At 39.8% G+C, this 27,981-nt stretch overlaps 1 protein-coding gene across 4 annotated transcripts in view; it reads right to left on the bottom strand.

Annotated features, from left to right (window-relative positions):
• Positions 1–345: 345 nt before the first annotated feature.
• LDLRAD3 (low density lipoprotein receptor class A domain containing 3) overlaps positions 346–27,981 on the bottom strand; it is a 117,346-nt gene continuing 89,710 nt past the window's right edge. For 2 of the 4 annotated variants that reach the window (XM_051621513.1, XM_051621514.1), the window contains exons 5-6: positions 6,588–6,933; positions 346–5,656 (exon numbers count right to left, since the gene is read on the bottom strand). In XM_051621513.1, coding sequence (XP_051477473.1) covers positions 5,422–5,656; positions 6,588–6,933 — 581 coding nt within the window. In that variant the 3' untranslated portion in view covers positions 346–5,421. Of the gene's footprint in view, positions 5,660–6,587; positions 6,934–15,077; positions 15,129–27,981 lie in introns of all 4 variants that reach the window. The other 2 variants (XM_051621511.1, XM_051621512.1) reach the window with 2 other exon arrangements.

Genomic DNA, 27,981 nt, shown 5'->3' with positions numbered 1-27,981 from the left:
AGCAGCAACTTTCACTGAAGTCTCTATAGCTTTGTTATAGACAACAACAAAACATGGCTACTTCAGATACCTTGTCTATGATAGTACAAACATGGCAAAACGAGAAATTATGAAATTAAGCAATTTTCATTTGTATAAATATGGAGACATATTTATATTACTATATTTCTATATATACATGTACATATGGGTTTCCAATTTAACTTCCTTTTATAAATATGTTTTAAACCCACAAAGATTTAACAAAAGTTAACACTGAATGCAAAACAAGTTGGAAGAAGTCTCATGTAGGAGGTTACAAATCCAAAAACATCTGAAACTCCATGACACAGGAGACATCCTCACTTTTTAACAGTATTAAAACAGCTTTATTCAAGAATACAGAATACATTTTTTAACATTTCCAGTTTACAAAAGTTTGAGACAAGGTTGGGTTTCAACATACAACCTCACTTAAATCTCTTATGCAACATCTCCATTTTAAGTTAACAAAATCCCTCAAATCAGAAGAAAAAAGGTACAAATGAAGGCCACAGTCCTCAACTGGGACATATTCAGGCAGAATGCAGCATGGTATTAAAAGTCTTTCTGCTGTCACATATTTCCACAGGTGCAATATAGACTTGTGTTACTAAAAAATATTTCAGATCTAGTATGAACTGCAAGAAAAGAACACCATTTTAGTTCCAGGCATCATATGCTAAGTAGTTTCTGATAAGCAACAGTTTAAAACAGTACTTGCCATTTGATCACCATGTTAAAAATACAGTATTAAATTCTTCCTTCAAATACCCAATTTTAAATACTCATTAAAATGTAAATTCAAAATCAGTGTCCCCCTATGCTTTTCATTCTTAGTAGTTTTCTTATCTACTAAAACCATTTGTCTTAAGATGTGTAAAAAGTAAAGCACACAAGATTAACAAGCTGTAGCATTAATTAAAATTAAAGTAATAATCTCTTGACTCCATGCTGCTTCTAAATCTATCACAAGAGTGCTATTAGCTGTATCAAAGTGAAGTGATGTAAATAAAACTGATTTGACTTTAAAGGAGAGGAAGAATGAATGCAGAATTGTTTAAAAATTGCAACATAGTGTTGTCATGTCTCACTGCAGACAAGAGCCAAGAAAGTTACTCATAGGCTCTCTTCTAAAAGTATAACTGCCAGTTTTCCATCAGCACGATGCCAGAGAGGTAAATCCTAATTTGCTTTACAAGGAACTTTGGATTATTACTGAGCAGATACACTAATGGTCTAATTTTAAATACACAGCACTCTCACTCAGCAGTGGTTACAGACACTCAAAACTCCTGAAATTTATTTATTTGTTTATTTTTCAATAACCCAAATCTTATTTCCAATAGGCTAATCTATATTCCTTCTTTTACTTCAAGCAGTCACTTCTTCACATTGTTGGAATCAAACACATTAATACTGGTGCTAAGGAGAACTAATTACAGTGGTCACCATTCGATACAGGTGTGGAATCAGAATTTGTCTCTGGAAGAAAACTTTAATCGGCTTTGCTTTTGCAAGAATAGGTCTTTGAAATAACATCAATTTCTTTATATATAAAGTATAAAGAAACGCTCTTGGAGGACTAAACTCAAACTAAAAGGTTAAGAGCAACTGCAGACAACAGAACAATCAACTCCAATCTTACCAGCTTCTGAAAAGAAATGCTACCACAAGGTGTTTCATGAACATTTAACTTGCAGTCTCCCAGGATTTCAAGCTCCTGGGATTGCACCCTTAGGTGAGGGGAAACAACTGCTGTCTTAAAGACAGGAAAAACAGTCAACAGTCAGCAAGATGTTTACAGTAGAAACTATTGATACCCTCATACTGTGCACGGGGTACAGAAAAGTAACTTGGAATGAGATAAAAGGGACAAATTTGGAATAACATTAATACCACCAACAATAGTGTCTAGGCACCTGGGAATAATGAAGGCATTAACCTTACCCATGTTTTCTTAAATTTTAAGCTATCAGAAAAAAATAATAGTGGTGTGTATTTCCAATTTATGTAATAGCTAAAAGGTATGTCCAACACTGCATAATAAAACTGGAGGCTTTAAAAGCTTTCCCCATGTAGAGATGGACTCTGTACAGCCTCTGAGCCCAGCACAACATGGCAGCTGTTTCTGGCTCTACTGTTCACACCAAACCATTACAGCCTTAAACTGCAGCCTTAGAAGCTTGCAGCATTTTCAGTGAAATATTTAATTTCATCAGTGTGGTTGTTGCTACCACCCTTTCCCAAAGATTCCACTGAATAATGCAATATAATGCTGTTTTAACACTACTAGGAGGTGACATGTTGCAAACAATTTCTGTGTGATACTACAGCAATTTACAAAGAAACTAACTAGCAAATCTGTTCTATGAACCAGACAACTGCACACACTGCCTCCCCCCCACCCCCTTAAAGTTTTAGCATGCCTTTTTGGAACAAGATACCAGACTTTTGTACTCCTCAAATTCAGTGGTCCCTATAAGTAACAAGAAAGAGGAAGACTAGACTTGTTTCTCTTTTTGGTTCTCCTTTTGTAACTTGTATTCTCAAAAAACTAAAAGATTGCTTTACAAAGACAAATACACACTTAGCTGGAAGGGGAAATGTCACACTTTTTTTTTGTAAAGTCTTATCTTAATGTAAAAGTTACACGAATATATACAACCTGAAAGAGTGTGTGTGCGTGTATATATATATATACACACACAGAGAGACATATATGACAGTGACTGACAGAAGGCAGAAGATGCAGATTATGTCCTCTCTTTTTCTACTTCTTAGCAATGCAAGGCAATATTTTTCAGATGCCAAAGGCAAACAATATTTGGTTTGCAAACGTCCTGGCATCTTAGAGTACAAGTGGTGAAATGTAGTCCGCCATGGAAGGCTTGTGTGAGAGATACATGCTGTGTAAGTTATGCTGGACACAATCATTTAGTTTCAGTAATACAGCCTTTGACAACTTCAAAATTCAAAAGATGTCTAATTCTAATGAAAAAATACACACTCTTTAAACAGTATGTTTGAAGTCCAACAAAATGCTTTAAAAACTGCAAAAGGAAAAAAAAAAGGCTAATTCTGATACAGCATTATGTCTCACAGAGGCTAAGCACAACCTTAATGAAAGGCAGGAGGGACAAGCAGGGCCCAGTGTTCTCAGAAGACACCCCTGCACCCAGCTATGCACCTGAGTTTAACCTACCTGTAAAATAAAGGATAACTGTCTGCTATGTGATAATGATGAAAGTCTACCTATCCACTCAGACATATAAATTAATTAGCCAAGTCCTGCTTTGTGAAGGACAGCATAATAAGCATAATTACATTACTTGAGCTCCCACCAAGGATGAGAACTGACCCAATCTTGTACATTGCCTTAAAATGACCTAAGAGAATTTTCACCAACTCATTTCAAGACAGGCTGCTGAGGCCTGTAATGAAAGGCTGTCATTAACTGTTTCCAAAGTCAGCCAAGCCCATCAGCATTAGAATTCTCCAGTGCTCCCTACTGTGCTACCTCAGTCCTGGAATGAGGTGTGCTTCTAAATCCACTTGACCCCTGCCTCCTACATACCACAGCAGTAGAATCCAGAGATGAAAACTAAAAAAAAAAAACCACAACCAAAAAACCCACAAAACCCCCCAAAAAAAACAAAAAAAAAAACAAAACTAAAAAAACACCAAAAAATTTTTCAGGTATATGTGTGGGAACTGAGACTGACCTCGAGTCATTCCTTTTCTTACGCTCAACCTCAAAAATTCTTGGGTTCTGAGAAGATAACCTTGGGTGAAAGAAGTTGCCTTAGAAAGATGGGGAGGAATAGAGCAGGTGTGGTCAATCAGCTTCCTCCATTTCCATTAAACAGCAAGGTCCATTTAATGAAACTGTTCATTATATGGAAGAAAGCATGGGAAATGTGTCTGACAGACAAATATAAATAATTTTTCAAGGCTAACTTCCCTCAGGACAAGAGAAAGATACTATATTGTTTTCTGTATACTGAGCACAAGCACTGTACTGCAGTGGCATTTAATTTCACAGCTCACCTTCCCACTTGGCACTCTGAATACCTTCACCTCTGAGATGCTTTCACATGGGTGATTCAACATTGCAGTGAAACACACTTCACAAGAGACCATTCCAAGAGTTAGGACAAAACAGCCACAAGTAATTCTATATTTGTGCAGGAGTGAGAATTTCTACCAAATAAACACAAATAATGGCAATCTCCATAAAAAACAATGAGAAGCGAAACTTTGACATTTTAGAGTTCTACTAGTGTAGCAGAACTAAACCTATGCAATACATCACTTACATACATACACACACAGTATTCATTAGACATGTATCCATGCATGTATGCAGACCAGGCCAATAAGCCCAACACCTTTCACTATATAACCTGCTTTCAGTTATCTTAAAAATATAACAAACTGGTCACTCACACTAAAGCTTTCTATGATGGGTGTTTGTTTCAGGCTGGTTTTGGTGTTCAAACTTTACCTGAAACAGTTTGGGGTTTTTTTGTTCTTTTTTTTTGTTTTGTTTGGTTCTTGTTTGGTTTTTGGTTTGTTTTTGTTTTTGTTTTCTTGAAGAAGGAACACATGGACTAATATTTTGCCACACTTGAAAATAAGTCTTGAGCTTGTTTGTTAAGAAGCTTCAGTGCCTCTATACTCAGCCCTGAAGTCTGACACACAAGCTAACTTTTGTGGTGTTCCTGAGAAAACCCATGCAAATTTGGCCTAGATATTAGCATTTCAGAAAAAATCTCTTTTTGGCTCAGTTACGAGTTGTTGCATCCTCACAAACTAAACTTTGAAAATTACATTAATACTGAGAATTTACCAGACCATGAAAAGAAGGGGCAAGTAGGATATTTGTTCACTTCCAAGTGGGATAGCATTGGGCACCAGACCTACAATGTGCTTCAATGACCATCAGCTGGCACCAAGCAGTAAGAAGAAACAGCTCACATGTCAACAGGATGGGAGGCAGTCTGAAACAAGAGTCCCTCTGGCATAGTATTTGTGTGCAACCTCTGTATATATTATACATGCACATATATAAATTCATATACAGTAAAAAGTCCAAGAAATACATCACATGAGTTTTTTGTCACACCACTGATGTTTCTCTTACTAGTCTGAACCATAACTTGCTCACAGAAATATTACGGAGAGTTGAAGTGATTCTAGGTTTAGCTCTCACAGTTCTGTCTTTGGTGATCCCAAAATGCTGAATTTAACTATTAACTTAGTGTGGATTCAAATCAAGTCATGATTCAGGCATATGTTCCCCTGCCATCTATTAGGCACAGCAGATTAACTCATACAGACTTGAAATCAAGTAAATGCCTTCCTGCCCATCCGCAATACTGGAGCAGTTACATTTATCTTTCACAAATGTGGTTGAGAATCACTTTGATCTGCTGTCCTCTCAAGAAGAGTTCTGTGGCCATCCATGCTGTCATAGATGTCGCTTGTACAACTGCTGGCTGTGCACAAAGGGCTTCCTGCCACGGGGGTTTCTGTAGTCACCAGGCTCCTTGTTTGAGATTGGTAAGTGGGAAGGTCTGGCTGACTAACGGATTCAGAAAAATAAGGTGGTGGAGGAAGGTCAAACCAAGGTGGTCTGCTGTAAGATACACAACATAGTAAGAGGTTACTGAAAACAGTGATACAGAAGAAAGTACATTGTTTTCCAATTATGAAAAAGAACAAAGAGTACTGCATAGCATTTCCATGATGATATGTATCAGGAGATTTCAACTAGACCTACAAGAGGTAAGAATTTTTCCTGTATAACATTTAAACAACCTGAGAAAGTGACTTAAAAGGAATAAAGTAGTGGATTTACATCTATAGATAATGATGAGAACACAGGAAAGCTCTGAGGAAACCTCCATTTATTAATGGTTTACAGCCTACAAATAAATAGCAAACTGAATTCTCCACATTACACAAATCTTTTGCTGTTTTGATATCACATGCAAAGAAACTGGTAAGTAGGCACAGATGAGTACTGGATTCAGGAAAACTGTTTATGTTTCTGATAGTAGGCTTCTGATAGATAGGCTGGAACTCTAGGTCTGTTCCAACCCAAATGATTCTATGATTCTACTTATCACATATGACCAGGGTAATTTCTTTTTAAATAGTATGACCTAAAATGTAGCTGTTTTTTGGCAAAACTTCAAATTGAATTTTAATGTTTTGATTCCACACTGGCACAGGACATCACTATGAGACAAGTGACACATTTCTTCACATTCTCCTGCCATCCTCAAAATCTCTACTACTAACAACACATGCTAAAAGAGCATGATTTAGGATTGTCTTAAATGCCCTTAATATCAGTAACTGTAAGGGGATCTGAGGATACTGAATTTTTCATATGCAGGAGAAAGTCAAATTTGCCTGAATTTGGTCTGTGACAAAATAGCAATGCTGTACTTCTGTCAAAATCAATGACAAGGATAAATGAAGAGCAGAAGCACAGATTATCAGATCTGCAACAAGTAATCTGAAACATTAGTGAGCACAGAATTAGCTCCTGTACATACCTTTGGTCGAGCACAGCCTCTGAATAAGATGGTGGAGACTCCAGGTCCACTGGCCTGTCATAGGCCTGGTTTGACATATACTGGATACCATTATTGACATTATAGGTGATGCTGCAGTGGTGCGGGTGGTCAAGGACCACCAGCCGGGACAGCAGGACCGGGTGCTGCAGTCGATGCACTGGCAGGGTCATGAGATTGTTGCGTTTTCGTTGGTGATGCAGGACTAAGGCAAGAAAGGCCACCACGAGTACGAAAATGACAGAGCTACCAATGATAGCATAGGTAATACTAGGGTAGTAAAGCAGCTGATTTTCTGAGGTCACATACTCTTGGCCACTGCCTGCCTCTGCAAGACAAAAGGAAAAGGAAGACTGAGATGTTCTTCAATATAAAACTACTCGTAACCTATAGTGGGTTTTCTGCTAATGCACTGTGTGACTAAAGAAAGTTCTCCTTTCTTCTTTGGATTGTGGAAAATTAGCTTATTAAAAGCATATACATTCAAATCACAAATTGGCTGACTATTGGGGTTGGACTAGATGATCTTTCGAGGTCCCTTCCAATCCCTATGATTCTATGATTCTATGATTACTCAGTCCATCCTCACCCACTGTAAGTGCCAGCAGATAAACTACAAGGGAAAGACAAACTGAGAAAGAGGAAAATACACACTATAGTAGGAAGCATGTGCACTGCCATGGGTATATCTCCCCCATCCCTACCTATCAGTCTTAACTTTTTGTTTCCAGAGCTGAGACACCCAGTCCCAAGGCATAAGCACAGCACCTCAACTCATCAACTCAACAAAGCACATTAGAATCAGAGATTTATAAGGCCATTTTAAGTTCATCATTTTAATGATAACTTGGTGTGCAAAGTTTACATGGACTTTGTAAAAAAAGGCAGCAACTACATCCTGTGCTCCACAGATCTAACAGTTCAAAATAAGCATGGGAGAAAATATAAATAGCTGCTCAGTAAAGGGTGGCTATTTGGATGTTTGTGATCAAAAACCTCCTGCTGGAAAAAAATCAAAAGAAAAAAAGGCATTGGGACAGCAAAAGCAGTGATGTAAGCCTGATAGATGTGATACCAGTAAGAGATATGGAAGTCTAGAAGCAAAGAGTGAAGTGAAAGAAGTGAATAACAATAAGAAAACAAACCCCCCAAACCAAACAAAAAACACCAGGCTACAATAGAGCAAGAGGAAGAAAAGAAAAACACGAGCTAGGCTGAGGCCATGAAAGATTACACAAGTGAGCTTCAATTTGAATTGTTATAGTGAAGGAAAATGGTTGGAAATTGTGACTAAGTGGCAGGGTGCAGGAGTAGAGGCACAACCCTAAACAGCACTATCAAGAGGGATTATGAGAATAGATTAGAAGACAAGACCAGAAAAGGTACTTCAGAGAGCATATTGTATATGGAGGCACTGAGGAGTCACCAAAGTTACTGAGAATTGTTAGAGCTGGATTTGTTCAGAGGCAGGGTAGAAGGAGAAGAAATTCCCACCCAGACTTTGGGCCCAAAGAAGCAAAAAGGTAATGGAATAATGACTTTAAACAACATCTGAATGGATCTTGAACTGCATGTGAATCTTATGAGAAAACACAATAAAAGGCAACAAAATAAAAAGGAGGAAAGAGGCTCAGAGAGGCAAAATGGCATAAACACATTGATGCAACTCTGCTGCACTTGAGACCAGTGTCAGTACCACAGAATAATGTTCCCTCAACTCCGTTACAGCCCCCTGCTCACAAGGTCATACAGCCTTTGAGAACTGCTTTTTTTGGGGGGGGGAGATTTTCTGTTTTTGTGCAGGCTGTAACTTCTTATAGCCTCAGCAAGAAAAGCACTATTCTGATACAAGACATTCATCTAACTCAAGAAAAACGAGAGGCTGAGTAGAAAACAAACAAAACAAACGCAACCCCTTGATCTCCAAAATCCACAGAATTACAAGAGGACCATCCAGCCAAACTCTTAATTTCCTACTGCAGAAGGCTGGGACAGTAAATCTTAACCTATGATTTTCCTTTCTTTTTCCTATCAACTAATACCTCTTTTTGGTCTCTCAGAATTGCAACTGAGTCACAAATTTCTCTAGCAAAAGGATAACAAAATATGTATCGACTGTGTTTGGCGTAATAGAAGCACCTTCCTCAAGCATCCACTCTTTGGTATCAAGATGCTTTGGATATTTCTCTCAATGTTTCATTTTAGCAGTTCACTTCCATGGTTAAATACCTAAACACATTTTCAAGCATCACTGAAAATAACTTATGCATTAGTTAGGTAAGATAATACAAGATAAAATGGCTAATCTTAAACATCTCCATTTTACATCATAGATATTTAGTAAATGGCATGAGATGGGAAGGAAAGACTGTACCAGAACTAAGAGAACATGATTATTGTTTCTGCTACTGACTATCAAAACTACCACTCTAAAATAGATCTGATGATGCCACTACAACCACAGAACCAGATCATTTTTATGCAACCATCCACACATTTATTTGTAAGGAATGATCCATAAATTAATACCACTACCTGCAATTCTTCAGTGCAAGAAAGATCAACATATTTATGACATCCCAGTAAAACATAATAAGACTTCCATTCAACTTGGGTCACAAGTTACACCGCACTGGCATAAGACTGAGAACAGGATTCCTTTGCAGACCTGATGAGACCTAATTAGTTACCATGGGATCATTCTGCACCAGCACAGATCCTTCTCTTTATAATTTCCATTTTACTAAAAGAGAAGAAAAATTAGGTAAGTGAATTAGACATCAACTTATTTTTAAAACTTTTAAGGTTATCCATCTGTTCAGGATAGCAGCGTCTAGGTCCTGTACAAAAAGCCTCCATATATCCAAACAGATTAAGCAGGTTGCTGAAGAAAAAATATTTTGGGATGCAATGGGACAACTCTAGCTCTAGCACAGTCTGAAACAAAACACCTATTTTATCTGGTTTTATGACCCTTTTCATACAACAATCCACATATCTTGCAGAGATTTTGGGTAAATTTGCAGTTAACATGGGTTTGGAGCTAGAAGATATCATTTGTTTACCAGTAACTCTATTCCTTTTCACATTTTTAGATCTGTTGTTTGTATTCCCATTCAATTCACTGTATCACTGAGAACAGGAGCAATCTAAGGGCAAGCCTACACTAGGGACAACAGGTCTGTGTAGAGATCTAAACCAGAAGTATAGCAGTGAAGGTGCTGTTTTGAATAGTGCTATCTAATGAAGCCTTTGAACCATCTAACACAGAAATATTGCTTTTGGGATCTGAATTATTATCTCCATCAATTCAGCTAGTTCTCCCTTGTGTATCTCTAACATGGAGCTGCACTGAAGAGTACAGATACAACCTGTGAAGAAGACTGTCAAGTGCTCTTTCTGGTCCCCTGGGCAGTGCTGAGTACTTTGCATGGCGACACTCCCCATGCAAATAATCCAGCTCCCTAAACATTCATAGTCTTTATGCCTTTACAGTAACAGGCATAGAGTGCAGAGATGGAGTTCAGCCTAGGAAGATTAAGCTAGCACCAACACCAAAGTCTTTTTCCACCACCATAACAACCCTATTCTTGCTTTATAGGTGGTTTCTGGGCCAAGAAGAAACAATCTTAAGGTCCATTAACAAAACACGCTCACAACTGAAATATAGCTGTATTTTGCTTCTGCTGTGGTGTAGTTTAAACCAAGGAAAATCAACCTGCATCTAACTTCCGCATTCTAGGAAAGTAAGTAAACCCAAACCTGCAAAAGATGAAAGTAATGTTACCCAAGCTTATCAGCAGTACTTGGCTTGTAGCCCTAGAGAAGGTACTTCCCACTCAAGGAAAAGAAATAAAATGCCCTTAATAGTCTTCCAAAATAATGCAGCAGGTGAGATAGAGGCAAACACTACTTGTGCTCCTGACCCCCTAACCAGCCATTCCAGGGCCCTGAAGTCTCTCTTCATTGGCTTTGGACTTCTGGTAGCAATCTCATCACTGCCTACCTGACAAATCACTAATGAATAGTAGCCTGAGGGTTTAACTAGGGCAGGGAGTTTTTCTTGAATGTCCTTGACCCTGGCCACAGGGAGGCAGCAAACCTCCCTTTGTAGTGGATCTAGTCTACATATCAGGCTTTCCGCTCCCTTCAGAATCAAGTCCCCTACGACAAGGAGATGGAGGGTCACCACCATGGAGACTGTCAAGAAGTTAGTTACCATACAATCCTTAAAACATTTTATGACAGGAAGATGACACAGCAAGAGTCTGATGCACTGAAAGCTCTAGGGGCTTCCACTATTATTATCCTTCTCCCAGTCACTAAATTAAAACTGTTCTGCAGAATGAAAATCTCAAATAGCAGCACCACTAAAAGGCTCTTTGGTGGACAGAGCTTATAAAATAAAGAAATAACATGTTTCAAAGAAAGAAAAACTATTGTCTTCACAGCATAAATATGTGCTTGGTGCTCTTGCTAAGACCTATGACAACTAGCAGCATCCCAATCTGTAGTCCCAGTGCTTGCACTGTCCCTAAGTTGCAGATAATAGTCACTGATCTTGTACCACAGCCTGCTCCTTAATCTCCCAAGAGATATTCCACTCTCCTTGCTCAAGTCATAAACAGTATTCCCTACCCCAACTGCAGAAAAATTCCAGATTTTGGCTCTCTAGTTGCAGTATATTCCATTCTGCACAAATAATCAGTAATTAGTACTGTATAGTCTTCAGAGTTAAAACAAAAGAATGTTTCAATGGAAAAGTTAAAAGAATTGTGAAATTCAATTGGTAAGACCCAAGCAGACTCAAAGTTAGTTCCAACATCAGCTTTATTTTCACTTCTTTACCTAATGGCACAACAAGTGTATTTTCTACCAAATATCCTTGGAAACACTGGCAAAATTATGTGCAAGTGCAACGTTCTGTCTTCTGCAGGGTTTAATTGGAATAACAGAGCTCTGAGGTAGGTAAGAGTCTGGACATTGTATTAGCATCCTTCTCCCTGCCAGTGCAAAAGCTTGCTCTACCTAGATCAATTCTGAAAGGTCTTACGCAGTTTCAGTTAAAAAGTACATACAATATATTTGTCAAAGGTCATTGAGTGGTTTTGTGTTTCTTATTCTGGTCTGACCTAGAAAGTTTAGAATCCAAGTTTTCTTGATGTGCTCCACAAACACTCCTTGGAATAATTTGAATACCTAAGGGGGGAGAAACCCAACTCAACACAAGAGGTAAATTAATTAGACTTAAAATCAGTGGATTAAATGCTTGTGTTTTTATCATCTGTCAACCATAAGACTAAATTGACACTGTCTCCCATAACATCTCTGTGGATAAGCTCAGGAAGACTGAATTAGAAGAGCAAACAGTGAGATGGATCAAGAACTGGCTAAACAATTGAGCTTAGAGGGTTGTGATCAATGGTGCAGAGTCCAGTTGGAGACCTGTAACTAGCGGTGTTGCCCAGGGGTCAGTACTGGGACCAGTCTTATTCAACATCTTCATCAGTGATGTGGATGAGGGGATAGAGTGTATCCTCAGCAAGTTTGCTGATGATACAAAGCTGGGAGGATTGGCTAATACACCTGAAGGCTGTGCAGCCACTCAGTGAGATCTAGACAGACTGGAGAGCTGGGTAAGATGAACTTAATGAGGTGCAACAAGAATAAGTGGAGAATCCTGCATCTGGGGAGAAAAAAACACCATGCAGCAATATAGATTAGGGGTTGACCTGCTAGAAAGCAGCGCCATGGAGAAAGACATATGGGTCTTGGTGGACAACAAGACCAGTAACACGTCACAGTAAACCAGTAAACATTTCAAAGGTCATGTAAATTAAACAAATATTAAGCTTATTTTCACAAAATCACAGAATCATTCTGGTTGGAAAGGACGTTGAAATCATCCAGTTCAACGTTAACCTAAATCCACCAACCATAACCTAATCTACCCATTCAGTGACTATATTCTATTTTTCTAGGGTGAGGATGGATATCCTTGAAAAACACCTTGAAAGGCTGAAAAAGAACCCCTCTGATATTTTATCAATAAATGAGAGCTTCCAAAAGACCAGAAAGAACAATTACATCTGGAGTATGCTCAGAATGTTTCAAAATCATGTTGCAACAAAAGTCAGATCCCAGACAATTACTCCCATCACCTGTGTTGGAAATTGCTTATTAAGTGCATGTGACAATAGTGCTGTTAAAAGCTTTAGCAATACAAAGTTGTATGACAGAGAACAGGGTTAAAGCTGTCTGGGACTACATCTACAGTGAGGGAAAGGGACTTGCATTAAATCAGAAGACGGTGTACATCAGGATCACCAGAGTAGCTTTATAAGGAAGGTGGAAACTTAATAACCAAGAGTAAATCCTTATTTCAAAACTCCTGAGTGAAGAGCTACTAGTGAGTTCCCAGGATGGATGGGGAATAATTAAAAACCATTGAAAGTCAAAAACCTTAGAGTGCCAAAAAAAGGCTTTCAGTAAGTATTGTAAAGACCTGTGATTAGTGATCTCTTATCAACAAAGCAAAAGAATACATTATTTGTTCTCTCTCGATAGCCTAAGAGCTGTTGAGCCTGTGAACCTAATGTAATAAAAATAATACACGTAATACTGTGTTTTAATAATTTCACTATATATCATCTAGTTACATCATTATATCATAACTAAGAGAATCTGAACAAACTAGATTGGTACACTATCAGAAAGCACTAATTCCAGTCTTACAGGTAATTTGAAATTCCATGGGGAAAATACCCTACTTGTTTACCATGTCCAATTTAAAAAGTGAAGCAATGCATAAATTCAGTTACTTTATTAGATTAACTATAGTTTAATACTGCTAATCATACAAATTCTCTTTGTAAACAAGTCTAAAGTTTTCTTAACCAAAGGATTTTTTCTTCTTCATTCTGTAACTGTATAGCAATAGTATTACACTGATATACATACAGAAATACAATTAATGGTTTGGTGTGAAATTCTTCAAGCTTTTACGTACTCTGCATCTCTCATCTGATAGAAGTCTTCTGTGCTCTTATTCAAAATTTGGAAAATACCTGGTAGGAATATTTCAAGCTACTGTGTATTTCCTAATGATTTCTCCATGCATACTTATGTACTATACTAAGAAATATTTCTAAAAACTAAAAAGCAAAAACAAAAATAAAAATCAGATTGTGTCAGTCTTGCAAATGTTGACTGCCATTTACCTCAGCTACTCCACCATAAGACTTCTGCTTTAATTGTCAAACTGGTCAAGCAGGTATGCAGATTTAATAACTGCTGCAATTTAAAATGACCTTGCTTCCCGTTGAAACCACTAAAGGTTAGCAAGATGACCTCAGTCTAATGGAAAATCATCAGTCTGACAAGACAAAAACATAGTAATTTACCTTATGGCATAGTTTAAATACCTTTCTCAGTAATACAACGCTCAGAAAAGCACTGGTTAAGCAAGTTTAATCCAAACATACCTGACGTCTATGGCAGCTGAAAGTTTCATGGAAATGAATGAACTTCACTCAGCCTTAACTTTGTCAGCTCAGTAAGGTTGGACCTGATGTCTGAAGTCCCTATACATCTTCCGGTTTGATGGATATTTTTCTCTTCTGACTCATTCTCTCTGACAGTTTCACTCAGCAACTTTGGTACAGTAGCCAGGGGTCAGGTCACTTTAAGTGAAATGGTCAGAGCTTTCATAGGGGACAACAGGCGCTACAGGAAAGTTGAAAGAGGAAACCTAGGAAATAACTTTGAACTAGAAGTTAGAGTGGAGATGACTGAGGGACAAAAGACTCTTTTAGGCCACAAAGCATCAGCATAAAGTGTTTCCCATCAAACACTGAGAATGAGGATTGTCACCTTGAGCAGAGTTTCTGCAAAGGTTCCTGTTCACATCAAGGGCTTCAAAGAGACCAAGAATATAGCCAACACAATTATGATGTTCTGTTCTCTACTGAGATATGTCCTAAAGGGACTTCTAGACTAGCTGTCAGCAATATGAAGCCCACGTGACCAATTTCCAGTTGTCTGTGAAGGAAAATGTGTTCATCTCCATTCTTCTTCTGCACGAAGATTTTGGACTAAGAACCTCAAAAGACAACATGTCAAATGGAGACAGTAATTCTGATTCTGAGCAAAACCCACTCAATAAAACCAATTACTGAAGCTGAACACAGGCCAAAGCTGTTTAGTAGAAAGCAACTGCAGGCATCTGGATTTATTTAAAAAATCTACATATTCAGTGAAAAGCAACTGGCAGCTGAAAAGGTACTTAGTAATACAGTCCTCTTGCATTTAAAAACTGCATATGTTCCTAGAGCATGCTTATCACCCTACTCTAATACTCCGTCTAGACAAAAACCTCATAGAACACATAACATTCTACATCCTCTGTCGGGATTAACCAATAAATCAGGTTTGCAGACTCAGAAAAATTGCATCCTTTTGAAAGTGACTTACCAAATTTCAGTAAAGGAAAGGTTTTCTGCACTTGGGAATAAAACCATGACCCTGTAAAGACAAGTATCATGTCCAGGAAAATAATTAAACCAGTATTGAAGCAACTGAATCTGTAGAGATTAAGGAGGAAACAATGACAATTTGTGTGCTGCACACCCTCTTTTCAATGCTGCATCTTAGACAAAGACTCCAAACTTGATGCTCATTGTGTAGAAAAAGTATTATGCATGTTCTTCATTGCACATGAATTCCACAACAGAACTGTAGCATTATGGCATTTAACACAAAAGCATCATTCCTCTGTTCTTCTCCTGCACTAGCATCTGAGAGCTAAGGAAATCAGCTTGTGTGATCTTACCTGGTCACAGGAGTTCAAATCTACATTCTTTTGTCACCCCAAAGTTACTGAACCTATCTAGGCTGTAGGCTGTGGACTAGCAATTAGTTTATCTGGGAAAGAGTACAAGGCAAGTCTGATCTTTTGTTCAGGACTTATGCTTTTCTATACAGTGTAACGTATAAATACATAAGCCATACTTGAGGAGAATGGAATACAGAGCTGCCTCCTGCCATGCTATTTTTGCAGTGTCCTTCCTTGTTCTCCTCCTTATCAGCCCAAGGATGCTCAAATTCTCTAAGGCAAGGGAAAAAACAAAATGAAACAAAACAAACCACAAAAAAAAAAATCAGACGGAAAAGAGTGTTTCCAACGAGAAAGCCTAAAGCTGTACTTTTAAAGGCTTTCTTTTCACGTGTTTTGTTCTTAATCAGTTTAGGATGATGCAGCAAGGTGTTCGTACGCTTGGACCAAGATTTTATGAACTGCAATAGTGGAGGAAAGGGAAAAGCACCTTATTCTGGGTCTTTCTGAGTGGATGGAAATGCTGCATTTCTGATGGAACTCTTTGAGCATGCAAGTCCTCCATCTTGGAAGGCCTTGGTAAATTAACTCCTGCTGAAAGCACCGCAATTAGATAAAGGTGTAAAACCAAAGCCAAACTGCTTTGCCCTGCCCAAACAGAAGCAGAGGTAGAACACTACAACTGCATTAATCCAGTATGATTTTTTTTTACCAACTACTTGCCACACCTTGATGTCACAGATCTTTCAAACATGCAACCTTCTCATTCTGTTGTCCCCACCATTAACATCAGTGTACTTCTAAATTATGGGGGACAGATTAGCAACAAACTTAGCTTCTGACTTTGGCATAGTTTCTTTGCTGAAAATCTAAATATAATTATTACTTTGCTTATTAGTAGTTTGCTGTTTCACTGCTAACTGGATAGAATGCATTTCATTTGATGAAGTGCATATTCTCATTTAATGAGCCTTTTTACTGCACTGCATTTTTATAATGGTCTGAAACAAAAAAAACACATACATCATTACATCACCCAAGGCCAATACCTTCTTAAGTGAACTCTCCCTTAATCTGAAGCCCAACAGACCAACTTCATCTGTTCTAATTACTTCTGCTTGGTGAATGCATGCCACAAAAAGTATTTGCCATGGCAATACATTCAATGTTAGGGCTTCTGGTGTGTGACAAACATTTAAAATACTATATGCAAATTCTTTCTTTTTCAGCAGAGGAAAGTTCCTATTCATTCATCCATAGGATTCAGTGCATTTTTAACAGTTCAAGAGGGCACTCCAATACACCCCAAGCCAGACTGATTTATATAAAAATCACAGAATCATAGAATTGTCAGAGTTGGAAGGGACCTCTAGAGATGATCTAGCTGAACTCCCCTGCTAAAGCAGGATTGCCTAGAGCACACTACTCAGGACTGCACCTGGGCAGTTCCTGAATACCTCCAGAGAAGGGGACACCATAACCTCCCTGGGCAGCCTGTTCCAGTGATCTGTCAACCTCACAGTAAAAGAGGTTTTTTCCTCATATTTAAATGGGACTTCCTAGGTTCCAGGTTGTGCCCATTGCTCCTCGTCCTGTCACTGGGAACTACTGAAAAGACTCTGACTCCATCCTCCTTGCACCCACCCTTTAGGTACTTATAGGCATTTAATAAGGTCTTCCATCAGCCTCCTCTTCACCAGGCTAAAGAGCTCTCTCAGCTTTTCCTCATAAGAGAGATGCTCCAATCCCCCAATTACCTTTTTTTCCCTCTGCTGGACCTCACCAAGACAGAGTAGAGGGGGAGAACCTAGTGGCCACACTCTTCCTCATGCACCCCAAGATTCCATTGGCCTTCTTGGTGACAAGGGCTATTGCTGGCTCACGGATAAATTACTGTCTACCAAGACTCCAAGATCCTTCTCCTCAGAATTGCTTTCAAGCACGTCCACCTCTATTGGTGCTTAGTGTTCTTCCTCCTCAGGTGCAAGACCCTACACACTTGCCCTTGTTGAATCTTATTAGATCCTTCTCTGCCCAGCTCTCCAGGCTGTCCAGGTCACACTGGGTGGCAGCACAGCCCTCTGGAGTGTCAGCCACCCCTCACAGTTTGGCATCAGTGAACTTGCTGAGGATACACTCTGTCCCCTCATCCAGGTCATTGATGAGTATGTTGATCTCAACCCTCTGAGTTCTGTCACACAACCAGCTCTCAATCCTTCTCACTGTCCACACATCTAACCCATCTAACCCACACCTCCTGACTTTCCTAATGAGGATATTATGGGAGACAGTGTCAATAGCCTTGCTGAAGTCAAGGTAGGTAACATCCACTGTTCTCCCCTCATCTAGCTAGCCAGTTATGACATCATGGAAGGCTAACAGATTGGTCAAACATGATTTCCCCTAGGTGAACCATAAAATTATAGAACGGTTAAGGCTGGAAGGGACCTTAAAGATTATCAGGTTCCAACCTCCCTGCTTTGAGCAGGGACACTTCCCACTACACGAGGCTGCACAAGGCCTCATCCAACCTGGCCTTAATCACCTCCAGGGAGGGGGCTTCAACAACCTCCCTGGGCAACATATTACAGTGCCTTACTAGACTCATGGTGAAGAATTTCTTCCTGATGTCTAACCTACACCTACCCTCTTTCAGTTTAAAACCATTACCCCTTGCCTATCACTGCCCTCTCTGGTGAAAAGCCCCTCCCCAGCTTTCCTGTAGCCCCTTTAGGTACTGGAAGGCTGCTATAAGGTCTCCCTGGAGCCGCCTTTTCTCCAGGCTGAATAGTTCCAACTCCCTCAGCCTATCTTCATAGCAGAGGTGCTTCAGTCCTTTGATCATCTTTGTGGCCTTTCTCTGGACCTTCTCCAACAGCTACAGGCCTCTCCTGTATTGAGGACTCCAGAGCTGTACACAGTATTCCAGGTGCAGTCTCAGCAGAGCAGAGGGGCAGAATCACCTCCCTGGCCCTGCTGGCGACACTTCTTTTGATGCAGCCCAGGATGTGGTTGGCCCTCTGGGCTGTGAGCATACACTGGCAGCTCATGTTGAGCTTCTCATTTCCTACCACCCCCAGGTCCTTCTCTTTGGGGCCTCTCTCTATCCTTTCTCACTCCAGCCTGTATTTGTGCCTGGGATTGCACCAACCTAGGTGCAGGACCTTGCACTTGGCCTTGTTGAACTTCATGAGGTTGGCATTGGCCCAACTCTCCAGCCTGTCAAGGTCCCTCTGGATGGCATCCCTTCCTTCTAGGGTGCCAACTACTCCACCCAGCTTGATATCATCAGCAAACTTCCTGAGGATACACTCAATCTCACTGTCCATGTCTCCAACAAAGATGTTGAACAGCACTGGTCCCAATACTAACTCCTGAGGAACACCACTCCTCACTTGTCTCCACTTGGACACTGAGTCATGGACCACAACTCTCTGGGTGCATGCTGACCTCTCCCAATGACTTTCTTTGTTTTCACATGTTTAGACATGACAACCTGAACTATTTGTTCCAACACCTTACTGTGGGAGATCATCATGGACAGACACACAGAAATCTATATGATTAGGTAAATGCCATTTATTTTATGTGCCAACCTTCCTTATATAGCCCCTTGCTATGTACACATGTCCAAAACCACTCTTGTCATTGGTCAATTGTCATAAAGCCTGCCACGACCTAAACAGTGATTGGTTCCTAGCCTTATACCACGCACATGCGCAGTCATGACTCTCCGCCTCACTTCCTTCTTTGGCACAACTGGCTGTTTACTTCGCTGCTCACTCTCTCATTTGGTATCCATGGAAACGTCCTTGCTCGGGGCCTAGGTGCTTTCAGTAAAGGCTGGATTGCTCACATGTCCATTGCTTGCTAAAAAGCCCTCTACACCTTACTGGGTATGGAGGTGAGACTAACTGGCCTGTAGTTCCCTGGGTCCTCCTTCTTGCCCTTTTTGAAGACTGGAGTGACACTGTCCCTTCTCCAGTCCTCAGGCACCTCTCCATTTTTCCATGACCTCTCAAAGATGATGGACAGTGGCCTAGTAATAACATCTGCCAGCTTTCTCAGAACTCGTGGATGTATCCTGTCAGGGCCCATGGATTTACATATGTCTAGTTTGGCTAAGTGGCCTCTAACCTGGTCCTCCTCTACTGAGGAAGTTTTCCTCTCTCCAGACCTGTTACCTCCAGGGTCCAGATTCAAGACAGTTTGCTTTAGTACTGAAAACTGAAGGAAAGAAGGCATTCGATAATTGTCTTCTTTGTGTCTTTCGCCATCAGGGCACTGGCCCCATTTATCAGTGGGCCTACATTTCCCCTAGTCTTTCTTTTTTAACTGATGTGCTGAAAGAAGCCCTTCTTGTTGTCCTTGATACCCCTCATCAGATGTAATTCCAGGTGGGGCTTACCTTTCCTCATTGCACCCCTGCATTCTCTGACTACATTCCTATATTCCTCTCAAGTGGCCAGTCCTGTTTTCCACATTCTGTACATTTCCTTCTTCTGTTTATTTTTTTCCAGAAGACCCTTACTCATCCACTCTCCTACCTCTTCTGCTCGATTTCTTCCTTATAGGGATGCACCAGTCTTGAGCTTGGAGGAAGCAGTGTTTAAAAATTGCCCAGGTCTAACTGACATCCATACCTTCCAGGGCCCTGACCCACGGTATTCCACCAAGTAGAAGAGGCAAAACTTTGCTCTCCTGAAATGCTGTGTTGTAATCCTACTTACTTCTCCACTTCTTCCACACAAAATAGTAAATTCCAGTATTTTGTGGTCACTAAGCAAAGATTGCCCCCGACCTTCACATCCCCAACAAGACCTTCTTTTTTAATACCAGGTCCAGCAGTGCAGCTTCCCTTGTAGGTTCCCCAACCACCTGCTTCAGAAAGTTGTCATCAATGCTCTGCAGGAACCTCCTGGATTGTGCGTTCCTGGCTGCATTGCCTTTCCAGCAAGTATCAGGGTGATTGAAGTCTGCCATGAGAACCAGGGCCTGTGATCTTGAGGCTACTTTGATCTGCCTGTAAAAGGTCTCATTAATTTCCTCATCCTAAACAGGTGGCCTGTAGTAAACACCCACAACAGTGTCACCCATGTTAGACTGACCCTGAATTCTCACCCATAAGCTCTCGGCATGTTCTTCCTTCTCTCCTAGGCAAATAGTTCAAGGCTCCGACTTTCTCCTGTACCTAATTACATGTTCTCCTAAAACACACAGTACATGCTCCTTATTATTGTTCCTGATATCTTACAGCAAACCACATACTTTGGAATTCTCCTTTCACCTCTTCCCACTTCACAGAGAAATTAGTTAGTTTCTTCTTACTGGATCCAAAGTTTCTCATGTGTAACTCCAACAAACTCCTGATCATTAAAATATCCTAAAATGATGCAAGCAAATGGTTTTACCTGTCTGGAAGAATATTCCAACCTAGGCTGAAAAGCAGGAAACAGAAGATACAGACCTACACTTTTCTAGCCAAGACTCTTCCATGGATGAAGCCTGCTCTTCATTAAAAAAGATTTTGGCAGGAAGAAAATATGCCAGGCATCCATTCTCCAGTAATATATGCACACATATAAAAAAAAAGAACAAATCTGTCAAGACTGTATCAATTTTCACATTTGATTGTTCTAGTCAAACAATTAACTTGCTTTCTGATTTAAAAAAGTACATCTCTCCCCCTTCTAGTTAATACAGTCTGTTTTTCATCAACAAAATAATACATTATTTTGTGGGACAACCAGAGTTGTGTGCCCAGGTTTGCTGTTCTGCCTCAGTGTCATACTGTGCATCTTAAATCACACAGCATTTAAGATAAAATAGTAAGTTTATGATCCTGTTGGTTTATAAAAGCTAATGATATGTGCCACTTACAACAAACTGCCAGCCCAGTGGGAGGCATTTTAATTAATACAGTTTGTTCAAAGAAAAACAAATACAATTCTCCCTCATCTACCAGCCACCTGTACTGCAACCTGAATGCAAGGAACACAGAACAATAAAGTAAGCCTGCAAGAAAATCAGACAGAATTGGGTCTCGAAAAAGAACAGTAAGAATCTAAGCCAATAGCACCAATATTAGGTAAGATTTCTGTTTTGTAACATCTACTACTTAATAAGCATAAATTTTCACCATCTGTTCTAGTTTCAGATTTATCTTTCCTAGCAGAGATGAGGAGACAACTTTGAAATACTCTCTTCCAAGGACAGCTCTTCAGTGGTACTATATAGTGCTTCAGATTATGAGAGCTTGCAAATTCAGGCATGGAGAAAAAGCATGGCAGCAAATGTGGTAAAGAACAAACAAGAGCTTGCGGAGCAGAACTGGCCATGGGAATTTCTCCCCAGCCTCTGAAGACATACATACTCACATCAATCACGAGGCCTCTAGTTAGCCACTAATCTGATACTGATTTTAATGTAATTTACACCAGATTAATTACTACAATACCAGATGACTAACTACCCATTTAAAATGGATTATGTTATATTGTGTGTTATATTGAGATCATGTCCTTAACATTTTGACAATCCTAACATTGATGCCTCTAAGGCAATTAGTCTTGGAGAATCCATCTCAGTAACATCTACAAAGCAATTTAAATTATTCAAGCATTCTTTATTATTTTTTTCATCCTTTTTGTTGTTAACACTCTTAAGAGTGTTTACAAACTTTCACACTGATTAGTACCTAGTAATCAGTTTCAAGCTCCAACAGTTGCATGGAACTTCAAGCACTTGCTGAAGCTTGAAATGACAAAGATATTTCATTTTTTGGACTGATGCAAATCTAAGTTTAACATACTGTGATGCTGAAATATAACAGCCTTCATCTGAACGTGATGGTAATTCTGCAGACTACAGGTTAGCTAACAGTTTCCAGCTAGGACATGGGGATGAGAACAGGTAGAAATCAATCTAAACAATGGAAGCTAAGCAGTCTCTTTCCTTCCTGCTGAGATAAAGGGATCCAAGAGCTGTCAACTGACTATTTAAGTTGAGAAATATATATGTATGGCTGAATTCAACTAATCCTGCAAGTAGCAATGCATTATTGGACATGCCTACACAGACAAGCTTGCACAGCTCCATTTTCCTACACCTCTAGGCAACATTTTGCAATGCCCAATACTTGTTTCTATCCTAATATGTTAAAGTAATAATTTTGGAAAAATAAGGATAATATTAAACCAGTTATTCTCTACACTATTTATAAAATTCACCTGGCCCATAAGAGTAATTACTGCAAGAGGGGTAACATCAAGATCCTTCGTCTTAGCACGCTTGCCCTCAAAACATAGGGACTGCTAGTGTATGCATTTCTTGTAATTGGGTTAAAAGAGAATAAAAATTGGTGGGTGTCCTGGTCTGAACGAGGAAGAAACCAATTTTATTTTTACCAGTATTGTTTTTTTCTTCAGTGAACTTTCTTTTAAGCAGCACACAAGTTTTCCAGCTAGTGGACAGATAAGACCTGGATGTTTATAGTTAGTTCCAAGAGACCAAGGACACTTTGCTCTACTCGTCAGATTTCCTACAACACTCCTGTAGGAAGGAGTGGACTAGATGGACAGCAAAATTGGCCAGAGATATTCCATACATATATATATTTACACGTAATACTTGGTATAAAGTCAAGGATCAGTCTACCAGTACTCTCAAGTCCTTTTCAGCAGGGCTTCTCTTAATCCCTTCATCCCCCAGCCTGTATTGATACCAGTGATTGCCCTGACCCAGGTGCAGGATCTTGCACATGGCTTTGTCAGACTTTATGAAGTTCATATGGGCCCACTTCTTGAGCTTGACCAGGTCCCTCTGGATGGCATCTCATCCCTTAGGCATCTCAACCACACCACTCAGCTTAGTATCCTCTGCAAACCTGCTGAGAGCAGACTTGATCCCATTAGCAATTAAAAAGTACTAGTCCAAATATGGAACCCTGAGGGGCACCACTTGTCACAGATTTCCATCTCAACATCAAGCCATTGACCACTACCCTCTGAATGAGCAGTTTACCCATCAAATCCGTATCTCTCAAATTTAGAGAGAAGGATGTTGCAGAGGACCATATCACAGGCCTTACAGAACTCCAGATAGATCACATCCACAGCTCTTCCAATGTCCACTGATGTATTTACTTCATTATAGAAGGCCACCGGGTTGAGTGGCTATGAGAACCAATCCCAGGCACTTACATCCATGTAGAGAGAAACTAATGCTAAGAAAAATTAAAGAGAATCCTTATTTGAATGTTGGTTTGAGTCCCAGACATCACAAAAGCTCAAATAGTATAATAAACAAATGAAGTCATAACATCTGCAGCCCTCCTCTATTCCTCTGAAATGAAACATCTGTGCAAACACAGGAGACTTGTGGGGGAAAAGAGCCTGCAACACATAAAATGTGGAGGACAGAAGGAGATCAGGGCAGGCTGAACCACACACAAGGTGTTAACAGAAAGATTGACATTTAAAGGTGAAGTCATACAGCAGTAGTTTAGTAAGTTCCTAATGAGAGAATGGGCCTGAATTCAGCTTGATTTAACCACTGGAAAAGTAATAAGCTTTAGACAAGCTCAGCACTAGATGATCCTACCTGAGGACAAGATGAATCTTCTTGTAAGAATTATTTAGCAAGACTCACACAGAAAACCCAGACAGGATGGAGCGTTCATTGAATGCAAGGTGCACATTCACAGAAGGAAAGGAACTAGCCCAGTGTAGGACAGAGCTCTCTAATTTCAACATCAGGCTTCTCCCACAATAGCTGAGGTAAATTCACTCTCCTATTTGGAAAATCAAAGAAGCGGAGAGTCTGTTGTTTGCATGTTCACCTGTCTGTATGGAAAAAAAGAAAGTAAAGGTATAGGTTAGAGTCCTTTTGTACCTGCAATAAGTGGCCTGCACTACAAGCTTGTAGTGGTCCAGAAATGAGGTAGGGAATGTAATACTTGAAGAATTCTACTTGGCTTTAGAGCAGAGGTGAAATTAGAACAAGAAAACCTGTGAGAACTGCAGATACAATAATTGTCCAGAAACAGTAATGAAATCCTCACGATTTACGGCCTTGAAACTTAAACTGAACAAAGCACAACAGAGTGTGTTACACAAAAGGCAAACTGAATTGTCAAGCAGTGGAGATCCTCTTTGAAGCCTCTAACAAGGAGGCAAAGAAAATAAAGTCTGTGTGATATCTGCTCAAGTCAGTGTTCTTACAAGCAAGAAGTTTTTTTTGCTTGCGTTTTCTTCAGTGCTTTGTTATTTACCTCCTTTAAAAATTAGTGACTTTACATAAAAAGAGTGATCTCCTCAATTATGCCTAAGAGCATAGAATCAACTAAAAGTTGACTTTATGCATCTAAACAGACATTTTGCAAAAAAAAAATAATCCACCATCAATAGTTTTTTTGGCTTTCTTGTGGGACATATAGCCAAAGTATACACAAGAGAGACACATTCCCTTTTCAATGTGAAAAGGGCAAAGGTGCACAGCACTCTCTTTATTTCCCTTGTGCTCTCATTGCATAGTACAAGTAGAAGCAAAAGGGTATGGAAAAGAGCAAAAAAAGAAAAAGCTAAAGAAGCCCCTTTTAATTACTAGGAAAAGAGACAGAACATTGCAATTCCAGAAGCAACTACCATACAAGTAATATAACAATATTGGAGAGGCAGTCCTGTAGCCCCCGGAAAGGAAGGAAACGAAAAATTCTCATTACTTTTGCCTTCCCCTCCTCTCTCTGCTCAGTCAGCTCCCACAGCTGAAAAGCTTGGGGAAGAAAGCTGCAGAGAACACCCTGCTGCAATGGACAAAGACTTGTGGTTGAAAAGTATAAAACACCCAGGGGACTCTTCTCCAAAGCACCATTCACGGATCTTCCAACAGAGAGGAATACCTGAAGACAACTCCTGGCAGCAGCCTGCCCTTGATTCATCTGTGAAGGTTTCCTCTCCCTCCTCCCCTTTAATATTTGAGTGAGCAACTAGTGCAGTTCCTGCTCTGTGCACCAACTGTTGCAATGCTGCGTCTGCTGCCATATGCTGTGCGTGGCAGGGGGCTGCTGCTCAAATGATCAAATGAACACTTCCATCTTACACTCCGGAAGCTGATAATTAACCTTCCTCCTCTAGCAGATGTTTAATGCCTTTCAAGACCTCCCCTTTCCACTGCAAGGGCTTGGTTGTAGTATCCAATGGGAATGCACGGTGGCTGATGCACACACCTGATTTTAAAAGTATCAGGAGACTGCTCCCACCTAGCAAACCACAGGCAAGGAACTGCTATCAGCATCACAAGAACTCTTGACATATGCTATAAATCAAGGCGATAAAATAGAACCAGTACAAACCATGTGGTAAAACAGGCAGAAAAGAAATTCCTGCTTTGACAGCTTTAGCATAACCCAAAGCTGAAATTGTCTACTTTCCTCAACTGATTGTGACTTGCAGACACCATTAAGGTTGTGATACTAAATCTCTGCTGGAATTATAATCAAGAAACATGTATTTACTATGAATACTGCCAACTGGCAATGTTCTCATAAGGAGCCACTGTTTGGCACTCATATCAAAGAGGAGAGACTTGGTCAACCTCAAGACAGCTGGATGGAATGCAAAGGAATATATACCCAGTCCTCTCAGGGAGATGTGTGACTTCCTGTTTGGTGTTCATTTTTTTTTAAGCCTAGACCCCTTCCTGCCCCTCCAGGGTGACACTAAAATATGCAAGCAATGATTAAGAAGGAAAGATTGACCTGAATATGGCAATAAAATCTTGTAGTATTTTAATTGTAGGTAGACTGAATATGGCTTAATGTATAGTTCCTCCTCTTTGATACCTCCAGAAAAGCCAAAAACAAACACAGGTAGAAACAGCATGATACAAAAACTGAAGACATAAGGAAACCAGAAAGCAAACAAACAATGGGAACAAAAGAAAAATCCCCTGACAGCTTACAAGAAAGAAGGCAATTAAAAAAAAAAACAAACACCAACAAATGCAAAAAACCAAATCAAACAAAAACCACAACAAACCCCAAACAAAACAGGAGGTAACACAGATTTGACTTGATTTCTTTACAAAGAACGTAATAAATGGCTTGAAGAGTTTTTACAACAAGAGAAAACAGAGAATATGGTGAGGGTGAAATGATGAATGAAAGAGCACCGGAACAGCTTCAGTATGTTTTCTCTACCCTACTTAACACTAGACTTTCTCAAAAGACTGATCATATTGCCGATGTACAAATAAGAAACACATGGACCGGAAGTATTACTGTACCTTCCTGGGAAATTCCTTACACAAAGATTAACTCATTTCACAGTGTTTTTCCATGTTGCTTGGTTTCCACCTCAGACAGGCCACAAAGGCATCACATGCCACAGTCTCTCCAATACTCAAACTCACAATTCCACTTCTGTACCTGTCCTCAGGTACCTCCAGCCAGCACTCCTTCACATAAGAAGCATTGACTTACATCCAGGTTGGCCAAGAAGGTACTTTCTGGATATTTTTTATAATTATCTGTCATGACTAGAATCTGATCTCATATGACTGCTAACTAATCAACTCTAAGGGATTTATATATCAAGAGGTGGCCAAAAAAGCAGTCTGGAAAACAAGGGAAAGACCAGCAGTGGCTTCTGCAAACACACGGTGATTCAGTCACACTTGCGTTGCAAGCTCAAAAGAAAAAGCAAGAATTTGAGCTTAGGAACATAAACCCTGGCAGTTGGTTCATCACAAAATGGGTCATGTGCATGTAAGAGCGTGTTACCATCATCTCAGTCTTAATTATAAGAGCTGGCTCCCAAACAATAGCAAAGGACAAGACTATGGCCAAATGATTGTTTCATAAAACAAATTTTAAAAAATCGGTAATTAATTAGGATCATGGCTTAAGTCCATACTTATGATCTCCACCCCCAGTTTGCAAGACAGACTCTGCTCACTGCCATCACATCTCCATTTTTATCACAACAAACTGCTTCAGTCCCTTCAATACCTGCTGTTGCTACCCTGCTGTTTGAGCCCATCTCTAAAGAACCTCTCTAACTAACTAATGACCAACATATGTGTTCCAAGCTGGTCAGACAAACTTGGCTTTAATAACAAGCAAAACCAACAGAAAAATATTACTTGCAATTTAGCTTTTGAATAGGACATATAGTCTTCTCATTGGCCTTTTCTTGCTTGGTCACGGTCATCCAGTTATTAAACAAGAATATAGCTTCCCCCACAGTATTGCTTTCCTGAAGTCACATGCTTATTGTTTTATGCTTCTAGATCATGAAAAATTTAAATTAAATTTGACTGCAAGTTAGTCACCATAGGGACACTCTCCCATATAATACTCCTACAGCTTTGGGTTCTTACAAGCATGAGTGTCAAAACACCTGGCAGGGCTTCCATTTAATTGCACATAAAGATCCCTTTACTTCAAGCCACATCCAAACTAGTAAGCAAGGCTCCAACCACCAAAGTTAATTGACAAGATAGTTCAATTTTTATTACAGAAAAACTTCCATGAAAAAAAAAATC

Source organism: Apus apus, chromosome 5 (assembly GCF_020740795.1).
Source record: "Apus apus isolate bApuApu2 chromosome 5, bApuApu2.pri.cur, whole genome shotgun sequence".
NCBI classification, from domain to species: domain Eukaryota; kingdom Metazoa; phylum Chordata; class Aves; order Apodiformes; family Apodidae; genus Apus; species Apus apus.
This window is presented reverse-complemented; position numbering and strand designations above follow the sequence as displayed.